General features: G+C 37.5%; 1 protein-coding gene across 3 annotated transcripts in view; it reads right to left on the reverse strand.

Moving 5' to 3' along the window:
* Positions 1-12188, reverse strand: part of LOC110091979 (putative clathrin assembly protein At5g35200) — a 41564-nt gene that overhangs the window by 16316 nt on the left and 13060 nt on the right. The window contains exons 1-3 of one of the 3 annotated variants that reach the window (XM_020816309.2): positions 7016-7166; positions 6520-6639; positions 6374-6443 (exon numbers count right to left, since the gene is read on the reverse strand). In XM_020816309.2, coding sequence (XP_020671968.1) covers positions 6374-6443; positions 6520-6618 — 169 coding nt within the window. In that variant the 5' untranslated portion in view covers positions 6619-6639; positions 7016-7166. The other 2 variants (XM_020816325.2, XM_020816317.2) reach the window with 2 other exon arrangements.

Here is a 12188-nt window from a genome sequence, read left to right on the forward strand (position 1 = left end):
TCCCAAACCCTTTAGTCCTTAGAACTTCTAATTTTTGCTTCCTAAAACCTCTGTTGGCTGTCCACTCTCACGAAAAACAGGCGAAATTCCGTTGATTTATTTGGTTGCTCTTTTGTGAGGCCCGGAAAGAGATTTCGCCAATATGCGTGTAGAGGTGCGGTTGTTATCCAACAACCGTGCCCTCAAATGATGTTATGCATTCAATTGCTGCCTAAACCTTCGCCTACGATCGAAGACCTTGGCTAGTATTGTCTTTCAACCATACCTTTGAGATGACAATGTGTACGGACTTTCACATCTGTAGCCATGCAATCCATTGCTTAGCAAAATTGTAAGTTATGACCAAAAATAAACCCTTAAGAATAATTGGAATTACCATCCAGTTAAAACATTTGTGATTTCATTTGAATCTAAGAATGTCATAGAAAGTGCAATCAATTATCTTTGGAAGCTTGCCAAAACAAATGTGGGTCTTTCATAACCCTCAAGTTCATGTTTCAAATCCCATGATACGAAATCTCTCTCTTTAATAAAATGTCAACTTAAACCAAAATTAGGTTGCTAAAATGTAAAGCCCAACATAGGATAGTTTGGGCACCTCTGAGTTTCATCTCAGAATCAAGTGCCCCTACTTCATCTCATTTGGATTTCATTCCCAAAATCTAAATCTAAGTTGATCCACTCCTCCTTGAAATTCCTAAAGGTCAAAACCCTTTAAGCAAGACTTTCATGGATTTTAAAACAACAAAAATCAAACTTTAGCCAACATTTGAATGACTTCCAAAAAACAAAGAAAATCACTAGTTTAATCAAAAGTTTTCCCAAATCAAACTTGGGATGTAATTAACCATAGGGGCTTGCCCCTATGGGATGTCTGTACCCCAGAAATAAATAAACCCCACTCAACCAAATATTGAGTGGGGGAATCTCTGTTAAATAATTGTAAATTTTATTATTGAGCCCATAAGAAAATGATATTTTTACCCTCCGGGGTAATATATCGTATTCTTATGCCGTGCCCGATTATAAAATATGCAATCCGTTTGAGGATACAAAAATTCTCCAACAAACATTTATCATTAAAATGTGCGCAAAGTTTTATTTTAAGATTAAAAATATACCTTCTATTTTCTTACGCATTCATGTTGGAAGTTTAGTTGTGTCGAAGTTGAATTAGATTCCTTTATGCATTCTCTTATCTCTTAAAGGAGACGGGATTCATCTGTATATGAGATATTAATGCGAGAAGAACTCAAATGATATCTTTTCTTTTCTATAAATTGGGAAAGCATACCATTCATTTTCATTCCAGTTCAGTTCACCAAGTGGGTTCTTAGGATTTACAAGTGTTCTAGTAGTGGTTGGGAAGTTCTATAATCATTTGAGAGAAAGTTCATTGCAAGTTTCCTATATGTTCATTTATAGTTCATGCCTTGTTTTCATTTTTTGCAAATTTTATTTCACTTCATTGTGTTTAAATAAGTTGTTTATATCAGGTTCCATATTTACTTGCCTAATTTGAATTTCAACACCCTCCTGGCATCCTCTCACATATAGGGCATCTATAGGGAGCGCCCCACCATGCTTAAAAAGAAGAGGGATGATGGGTGTTGTGCGACACCGTGGCTGGGAGTCTTCTACCCCAACACAATTAAAAAAGCGCATGGGGACCATCTACATAAACAAAAGGCATGGATTTTCTTACATATTAGAACAATGCAAATGAGTACTTATTTCACAAGTTTCCATGCCAAATTGGAACAACATGCATGAGTATGATGGATCGACTAAGCTTGTGGGCCCCACAAGGGTGGGCAGCGGCCAAGAAGAGCTAAAGGGATTAATTCTACTTTAATTACTTATATAAAAAACTAAAATTGGGAGAGAATTAGAAAAGTTTATTTAAGGAAAGAAGACTGATTTGAATTCAGATTTCGGAGGAAATTAGGAAAGATATATTTTAACGAAAGAGGACTGATTTGAATTAATATTTAGGGGGAAATTAAGTTATGTAGCACCGATACGGATACGACACGATACGGATACGAGACACGTCAATTCTTAAAAATACATAATATAATTACGGCGTTGACACAGCATTATAGTTTATAAATCATACATAAAAATTAAGAAAGCAATCAAAGCATAATATTTTCAATGACAAAAAAAATGAAAGCAACATCATTTGTAGCCTTATAGTTTATAATATCAAAATAAAAGTAAGCATTAAATGTCTAGTAACTTTTTTTTTTCCTTCCATACTCCTATGGTTGGCTCGAGCAACTTCTCAATGTTAGGCCTCTCTCTTTGTGTCATTTTTTCAGAATTTTTTTTGTTTTTCAACAGAACGCGTATCTGATATGCGTGTTCTTTCGAAATTAAATATTATTTTAATTGGATACAGCTTTGCAGTATCCGATACAACACGCCTTCATAAATAGGTGTATCGGTGCAACATAGAAATTAAGAAAGATTTATTTAGGGAAAGATGACTAATTTGAATTAAGATGTGGAAGGGAAATAGGAAGGTTTATATTAGGGTTAATTGGATTGTTTTATTTTTTATTATGGGAATTGTGCTTTGTTGTAGTTTTATTTGGAGTTGTTTTTAGCAGTGCCTAGGGCTTTTGGAGAGTTGATCTACCTCTCGAATGGTATATCAACTTGTATCTTGGTTTGTTTTGTCAAAATAAAATCTTTCTTGTTGATTTATGTTGCATTTTCTCTTGATTATTGTTATTTTTTTCTCTGATGAGATCGAATTCATATCAAATTGGTATCAGAACATCTTTTTTGGGACTTATGGCGGCTAAGAAGGTTGATGCGTAGAAGAAGAGGCTTGATGAGGAAGTTGAAAATCTAAAATTTGAATTTGGAGAGTGAATTTCAGCAATTGAGGGCATACTTTTGAATCTGGAAGAGATGATGAAAGAGATGTTAGAGTTTCAAACAAAGATAGCATTATCAAAGACAAGGACACCGTTGACCGGACAAGGAAGCAAGAACTATGAGGGAGGATTAGGAGTTGAAAATTTTGGGAGAAGAAGAGGAGATATCACATTTGGAGCCACTTCCAAGGGGAAAACGTGAAGGAGTGAGATTTTTAGTAGAGCTGTAGAGTTAGGAAGGAGAAGAATATAGGGAGAAGATAGAAGCACCAGACATGGTTCAGCCACTCCAATAATATCAAGAGGTGTTCCAGTTAGCTCAGAGGTTGCCTTCTTCGCGGGAACACGAGCATGCTATCATTTTGAAGGATGGAATCTCATCTATCATTGTTCGTCCGTACTGATATCCCCAAATTCAGAATGATGAGAATGAGAGATTGATGAGAAAGATGATGGAGGCATGGATCATTCGACCCAGCATAAGTCCATTTTTCGATCTAGTGATATTAGTCCAGTGCTTCAACAACAATTTCTTACGTTCTACCTTGAGGATAAAGTGAATCTTTGGGAGAGGAGTATTGATGAACCGGCTGAGCCTGTTAGCCCCATTAAGGTGGGCGAAAGGTAAGTAGAGAAAAGGAGATTAATTCCACTTTCGTTACTTATCATAGAAAGCTAAATTTGGGAGGTAATTTAAAAAGTTTATTTAGGGAAAAAGTGTTGATTTGAATTCAAGTTTGGAAAGAAATTAGGAAAGATTTATTTAGGAAAAGAGAGCTGATTTGAATTCAAATTTGGGAGGGAATTATGAAAGGTTTATTTAGGGAAATATGGTTGATTTAAATTTAGATTTGGGAGGGCAGTAGGAAGGTTTATATTACGATGAATTGGGTTGTTTTATTTTTTATTATGCGAATTATGTTTTGTTGTAGTTTTCTTTGGAGTTGTTCCTAGCGATGCCTAGGGTTTGTGGAGAGTCGATCTACCTCTCAAATAGTAGATCAACTTGTATATTGGTTTGTTTTGCCGAAATAAAAATCTTTGTCGTTGATTTTTACTACATTTTATTTTCGTTATTGTTGTTTTTGCTATGCAGAGATCAGATTCCTATCAAAGTAATTCATTTTGAGATTTCAAAATTATACCTTTATGCAAGATGACCTCAATGACGTGATGGTGAAAATTTGCAAGGTAACATAAAAAACAATCTCTTATTTTGCTTTTTTCCATTTTTCCTAAATTCCTTCTTTTTTCTATTTTTGGCTTCATTCTTTTTTTTTTCTATAAATATGTGTAGAGAGAGAAAGAGAAAGAGAGAATGGAAGAGATTTGAGGGGTTAAATAAAAAATATTTTCTCTCTGTATAGAGAGAGAAAGATGATAGAGATTTTAGAGAGAAATAGAGACTGGAAGGTAGAGATATGAGAGCCTCAAGGCATGCCTCAAATTGTGTATTTTAAAATGATGATTTACAATGAAATAACCCTATCTAATCACCATAAGGTGAGACAATTATGATGTAAATCCTAGGGCAAGTATTTATATAGAAATGGATAGAGGTTGGCAAATAGCTAACCAACTTTAAGCATGGCATGGCTGATAGCATGGACTAGCAGACTCATTGATGGGATGCTCAATGACTATCTGGATAGATCTTGAGGGTTTTCAATTTAGAGCTGACAGATGATTTATGGAACATAAGCTGACGATTGAGGAGTTGACAACTCTGGTTGTCAAGTCTATATGTGAATATAGATAGACACCAAGCTGGATTCGACGGGTATGCATGGACATAGGCTGCATCTGGTGAGTGAGAATGTTGGGTGATGTGAAATTCACAAGCAAACTGGTGGATGTGTTGATAGGATGGTGGGAAGATCATCACAGCATTACAAAACATGGATATGTTCGTCTAGAAAGAAATGGTGCACTAACCTCATTAAGGGTATAAAAAATGATTGCTTCCTAAGATAGTGAGGTTGTCTTGCAAGGATGATAACTTCAAAATTACTACACCTAAATGAGTCATCACATATAGTGACATAGTCGACGACTCGATAGATAACAATTCAACAAGGGTACCGACAAAGACAACCGAGAGTGAATATAAAACTAGTTTATTTTAGGACATGTTTGCTTGTTTATTTTGTACTTCTTGTTTGTGTTTAAATATTTATCTTAGAATGTTGATTATTTTTATGTGTTTATGATGTTATATAATAATTAAAAGATATTACTCTAACATGCTTTATTTGTCATATTTTTAATTTAATTAATTATTTTATTTTGAGGCTTACATCTCACCTTATAAAAAAATGCCTTTTAAACTTTGATACCTAGTATCATAAAAATGGTCATCATAAGAAAGAATGATAAGAATACAAATGGGGAGCTTTTTTATACCTATAATCATAGACTCATTGTAGGGATCATCATAATGTCATGATAATCAAGTGAGCAATAAATTTTGCCATAATTATCATAATGGTTTTGACTATAATATAAACCCACAATGAGTATATTATAGATCTGTTGCAAGGAGAATTTGTAGAGAATAGGAGATAGGAAAGGTTAAACATCGGTTAAAAAGATGCCACAGCTTATTACAGCTAGAAGAAGCTAATCCAGTAGATAAACACTCCAGTCAAAGCAAGATGCAGCTCATGCTCGCACTAGAGAGAGTAATCAGTTAAGACATCATGAGAATGAAGCTATATCCCCTTGCAAGTGTGATTGGCATAAAGTAGGGAGGAATTAAGACTTAAAATGAAAATTTGGCATTTTCTGACAAGTGATTTAGCATGTTTAATTGCATAACATAAGAAAGATTAGGTTTGAAATTCCTGAAAGGTTTTGATTGCAACCAATTAGAAAAAGTAACTGACACGACATATATTTCAAGTTGATGTGTGGAGTTGGGGGAACTGCTGGATTTGTGGCTACTGGTGTCATTGTTGGTGGTTTTGGTGAATGAACTCAGGTGCAGCAGGAAAATAGTAAGGTAGAAAGCTCCGTGCTAGAACAAGGCAAACATTTCAGCCTTTAGTAAGGACACGAGCAGAGTCTTCAATGGGTTTAGGAAATGGATTCAGCTATTCAGGAACGTCTAACGTGGAAATTTATCCCATGATGTAAGTTTGAGAATAAAGAAAAATAATGTTGTTTATTTTAGCATGGTTAAGACGTGCAGTTTTCAGAATTTGCCACAAACATTCAGCAAATTAGCAAGATTTTAAGGCGTCAACTAAACTGCAAGAAAATTTCTGCTATGAGAAGCTTCAGCCAACAGGAATTAGGCATGCAGACGTTAGTTGAAACAGGAAAAACTTCCGAACTTTGAGACTCTTTACTGTTCACCATAGAGGAAAAAGGAAAAAAGCGGTGGTGATTGAAAGTTTAATAAAGTAAAAAAAAAATATTTCAAAGAAACTCAAGAAATTTTTTGCCGCATATGATAGGAAAAGAGACTGCGAGATGCTACTAACCTTTGATGTGCTTCTCCTTTGCAGGACGTTCAACATGATTCGTAGCCCTAACGATTGCAATATCCAATTCCTAAATCCGAGGGAAAAAAAATCACAGACAGCAGCTTAATAATTGATAACCTGCAACAATCATAAACTGAACACACCTTGTAGTCACTGTTCACTTTGGCCAGCCCAACTGTAGTCGAGTCCTTAATAGCTCCTAAATACTTCCTCAAATTCTGCTGCCTTCCACTTCCCGCCATTCTCCTCACCAAAAGAAGAAACTATACCGAAATCACCCAACAGCAATAAGCAATCGGCCGACAGCAATAAGCAGTCACCCAAAAGCCATTCAAAATAAATAATAATAATCAAAGAATTCAACATCAGCTAATTATCGAAATGAAAACGTTCAATTTTCAATATCAATACGAGCTTCAATCACCCAAGCTCTACCTAATTCAGCTAATTAATTACGGAAGCGACTTCCTAAGAAGCTCTTTTGCAATCAGTTAAACAATTTTTGCTGCAGAACAGATTCAAGAAAATTTCCACCATGAAATTCACCAGTCTGACTCTGTTCTCGATATGTAATAAAAAAACAATTAAGCAAAAATGAAAGATTCAGGAAATAGATCCAAATAAGGTGAAGAAACTTACCAGCTTCGAATGGAAAGAAGAAGAAGGGGAAGAGATCTGAACAGAGAGGGTAAACGGAGAGTGGGAGAGCGTTACATACTTCGCGAGTCAATTTTGCGAGCGACGTTTGACAGGGATGGCAGAGCACCAACCGCCGACACTAGCAGCCGTACTTGCGGGAACCGGATAAGGAAATGGCGATGGAAGGACAGCGAAAGTCTATAGATTAATCTACGAAAGGCTGGAACGTAAATATGATTTGGAGGGGTTTACTCAGATTTCCTAACTCTTTTTTTAATGGTTAATTAATGCGCAGCCGTTTAGTTTTTTTTTTTTTTTAGGAGAAAAATTATGGTCAAATACTCAAAATGCCCATTCACTATTAATAAAGGTTACAAGCACAAACGCGCCAAAAAATTAACAGCAAGATAGGGGACCGCAAACAAAGAAAAAGCTAAATGAAATGAGAGCCTTAAATGTCAGAATTGCAAAGGAAAGGAAAAGACAATAACAAGAACGAAGAAATAGAGACTCACAAGAAATAAAGGCTATGTATTCAATTCATTTCCTATTACAAATAAAACCTATATATAGCAAAAGTTACAAAAACAAGATACAAGAAAGTGGAGTGATTGGTCCACATGGACGGCTAAAGACAAGGTGCTAACAGACCCCCTCAAATTGATCATTTATAGGTTGAATGGTTAATTTAGAGCAGGGTCTTTGAGTCGAGCTGCTGGAAGAGGTATGGTTAGGATGCCTGGTTGTTGATCAAGGGAGCTAATGTTTGAAATTGCTCCTTTGTCCATGTGCTCGCAGATGAAGTGAAAATATATTTCAATATATTTTGTGTGAGCGTGGAAGACCGGATTGTTGGCGAGGGCTATAGCAGATGTGTTATCGCAGTATATTACAGTGGGAGTTGATTGAGGAATTTGAAGTTCGACAAGTCTGTGGAGCCAAAGGACATCGGCTGTTGCTGAAGATAGAGAGTGATATTCAGCTTATGTAGTGGATTTGGCAACTGTTACCTGCTTCTTGACCGACCAGGAGATGAGGGTGTTGCCTAGGAATGTGCAGTATCCGAAGATAGATTTTATGTTGTGCGAGTTTGCGGCCCATTCGACATTTTTGTAGGTTTGAAGTTTAAGATTTCTAGTAGTGAGCGGAAGATAAAAATGAGAGGTTCCTTTGATGTAGCGGAGTAATCGTTTGAGAATTTGGAAGTCATAAGTTATGGGAGAATGCATGTGTTGACAGATGTGGTTCGTAGTGAAGAAAATGTCAGGTCTGGTGATTGATATATATTGTAAGGACCCTGCGAGTTTCCGATATTGGTGAGGGTCCATGTAAGGTTGAGTGGATGAGGTGGCAGAGGTAGACTTCGGGTTGATGGGAGTTGGTGCAGGTTTGCAATCGACTAGATCTGCATTCTGAAGGATTGTATGTGCATAGTGTTGTTGGCTTAGTAGAAAACCTGATGGAGTTCGTTTGATGTTAATGCGAAGGAAGAGAGAGACTTCGCCCATTTGTTTGATTGGGATTGAAGATGCTCGAACAGCTTATTGATGTTGGGATTGTCATTTCCTGTAATCAAGATGCATCAACGTAAATTAGAATATATACTTGAATGTTATTACGAAGATATAAAAGGAGAGAATGATCGGAACGACTGAATCCAAATCCAAATTACTGAAGAAATGTCATGAGTTTGTTGAACCACTGGCAAGGAGCTTGCTTCAACCCGTATAGAGATTTGTGAAGTTTGCAAACGTAATGAGGATGTTGTGTGTCGGTGAAGCCTGGTGGCTATTTCATATAGATTTCTTCCTCAAGATCTCCATGAAGGAAGGCGTTAGATACGTCAAGTTGGCGAACTAGCCATTGATGGTGAAGGGCTAGCGTGAGGAGAAAGTGAATGGTTGGCATTTTAGCTACCGGGCTAAACGTTTCGTGGTAGTTTATGCCGAATTGTTGATCGTACCCTTGAGCGACGAGACGAGCTTTATAAAGTTCAATTTGACCATTAGGAAGGGTTTTGATGCGAAAGGTCCATTTACAACCTAAGATTGGTTGATTTGGAGGTGGAGATACGAGAGACCATGTCCCTTGCTACTAAAGGGCCATGAACTCGAAGGACATAGCAGAGCGCCATTGAGGAGATTTTGCGGCTTGATTGTACGAGGTGGGAATGGTGGGATTGACAATTGTAGTGGAAAGATCAAAGATTCTCTTGGGTATAGAGATGCCATACTTCAACCTAGTTTGCATTTGATGAGTTGGTCGTTAGATTTGACCGTTGGAGGAGGAGGTAGTTTGCTGTGAGGAAGGAGGGTTAGGTGAGGAAGAAATGAGCGGTAGTCTGAGAGGCGAATTGGTTGGCGGTGGAGAGTTGGAGTTTAGGATTTGAGTGGGGCTGGTGTTAGAAACTGAGGTTTGAGTAAGTAGAAGAGGGGATGTGTGTGTGGATGAGTTTGGGAATAAGAAGTTTGGGTTTTGGTTTTTGAATGGAAAATTGGTTTCGTAAAACACAACATGGCACGATATGTGAATTTGATTGGTTTGAATGTTGAGACATTTGTATCACTTGTGTGACGAGGAATAACAAAGAGATATGCACGGTTGAGAGCTCGGTGAGAGTTTGTTAGAAACATAAGGGTGGAGCCACGGAAAGCAGAGACACCCGAAGGTGCAAAGGTAGTGATACTTGGGAGGTTAGTTGAGAAGTTTTTGATAGGGAATTTGCAGCAAAATGGATTTGGATGGTAGCCGATTGATTAGGTAAGTTGATGTGGTAACTGCTTCGGCCCAAAAGGAAATGGGGAGACCATAGGCATGAAGTAAAGTGCGAGAAATGTCGAGCAGATGACAATGTTTTCGCTCACCGAGCCCGTTCTATTGAGGAGTGTGGGGACAACTGATTTGATGTGTGATGACATTAGATAACAGAAATTCTTTAAACATATTGCTAGTAAATTCGTCACCGCAATCAGAGCAAAAAATCTAAGGCGTGGTTTGAAATTTGGTTTTGATGTTGGAGCATAAATTTTTGAATTTATTTAGAGTTTTATTTTTAGAATGCATGAGCACCAAGTAAAATGCATGAAATCGTCAATAAAGATCACGTATAATGTATAACCATTTATGGATTGTTGAGGGGCTGGACCCCAAATGTCCGAATGAATTAATTCAAATGATTTAGATGAAGTGGAAAGACTTTTATTGAAAGGTAATTTGTGGCTCTTAGCCACATTACAATAAATGCAAATAGAGGGGGGGGGGGGGGGTTGACTTTTATTGAAAGGTAATTTGTGGCTCTTAGCCACATTACAATAAATGCAAATAGAGGGGGGGGGGGGGGAGTTTTGCATAAATCTTGAATTTGATTTGGTAAAGTAGAGAAAATTCGATTGTTGGGGTGGCCAAGCCGAGAGTGCAAAACGGAAGAGGAAGTAGGCTGAGCTTTTAATGCAACTTTTGATTAAGATGGCAATATGGCATAGCTTGAGTTTGATAGAGTCCATCATGAAGACGATCATGAAGAAGAGGTCGGTTGTCGTGAAGGTCTGTTATAACGAATCCATTAGTATTGAAAGAAATCGAAACATGCTTATCACTGGTTAGTTTATAAATTAATAAATGATTATGGGTTAGAGTAGGAACGTGAAAAATATTACACAAATAAAGCTTACGAGCTGAGTCGGGTAAGGGAAGAATGCCCTACCAGGTATATTGGATTAGAATGGTGGAGCCATTGGCGATGGAAACGGAGTATAATCCTTGATATGAGGAGGATTGCAAGATTGTACGTAAGTTGTGTTGAAGCGTCTGAGTAAAGAATCCAATCGTTGGAAGTGGTGGGAGGTTGTTTAGTGAGCATTGCTCGCGATGGCCAATTTATGGTAGGCACGTATTTGGGATTGCAGCGATGCCAGTAATTGAGGGCAGAATGCCCCATATTATCGCAGATTTGGCACGTTGGTCTTGAAGAGGTATTAGTGGTGGGATGCGGCGAGGCTCCGGAAATGAATGATGGGCAAGAGGAGGAAGAGCTGTTATTTTTGGAGTTGTTCGTTCAGTTCGTGTGGAGAGCTGTTTGATCCGAAGGTGTGCTTGATTCTTTAAATTACTGATTGTGAAGGTTGATCTCCTTGCTGCAGAGGAGGGAGTACAGGACATCAAGATCAATGGGATGCTGAGCCGTGTGGATGACAACAGTGAAGGCATTGTAGGTGGAGGGAAGACCTTTGAGGATATAAAGAATGACGTCTTCGATGTCAATAGTAGAACTGGCGTCAGCAACATTATCGACAAGTGTTTTTATCTGTTTGAGGTATTGTTGTATGGATCGGTCTTTTATTTGGATGTTGTGTAACTCATTGATTTGAATCACTCTTGTGCGATTCGTCGGTTGTAGACGACGTTCAAGAACAGCCCATATATCATGGCCTGTGGATAAAGATTGAACGTAGTGTAGAATAGCCATAGAGATTGTGGAAAGAAGTGCAGATATAAGGTTTTGATCGATCAAATACCAAAGTTTGTAGTCAACACTGGTTTGATCAGTGGGACGGGAGATAGCTTCGGTAAGGTGTCCAGCGAAGCCATTGACAGAGAAGTGTTGGAGGAGTTGAAGCCGCCATATGGGGTAGGTGTTGGCGGTGAACTGCTGTTCGAATAAAATTTGGTCTCATATTAGCAAAAGCTTCAGTTAATTTGCTAAACCAAAAAAATAAATAATATTTCAAGTTTCTTACTCAAAAGAAGGCATATAGAACTCATATGTGTAAATTATTTAAGAATGGGCAATTCATCAATGCTCAGATTATATGCCAGGCTTTCAATCCCAATATGCGTTTGTAATATGAATATTAATAACTTAGTAAAAGACATGTATATTGAGATGAACAAGAATTTGACGAGCTTGGGCTCATTGGATTTGTCTCGTCGAGCCGCTCGATTCGACTATAAACATGTCACGTTTGGAAACCTTTTGGTAATCCAAATTATTGTATGAACCTTCCAAATATGCTTCGGGTCTTCAATTTGGATCTATTTGAGCTCGGATTGAGTTGAATTTGATGTCGTTGGGTTCATATTTCTGAGACGTTCAGTTCGACTATAAGTTTGTTGAAATTGGAGTTCAGATGGTCTCCAATTTAAATTTTAAAGTTTCTAACTTGATTTTTTGCTT

The sequence above is a fragment of the Dendrobium catenatum genome, unplaced genomic scaffold, assembly GCF_001605985.2.
Source record: "Dendrobium catenatum unplaced genomic scaffold, ASM160598v2 fragScaff_scaffold_431, whole genome shotgun sequence".
Lineage (NCBI taxonomy): Eukaryota > Viridiplantae > Streptophyta > Magnoliopsida > Asparagales > Orchidaceae > Dendrobium > Dendrobium catenatum.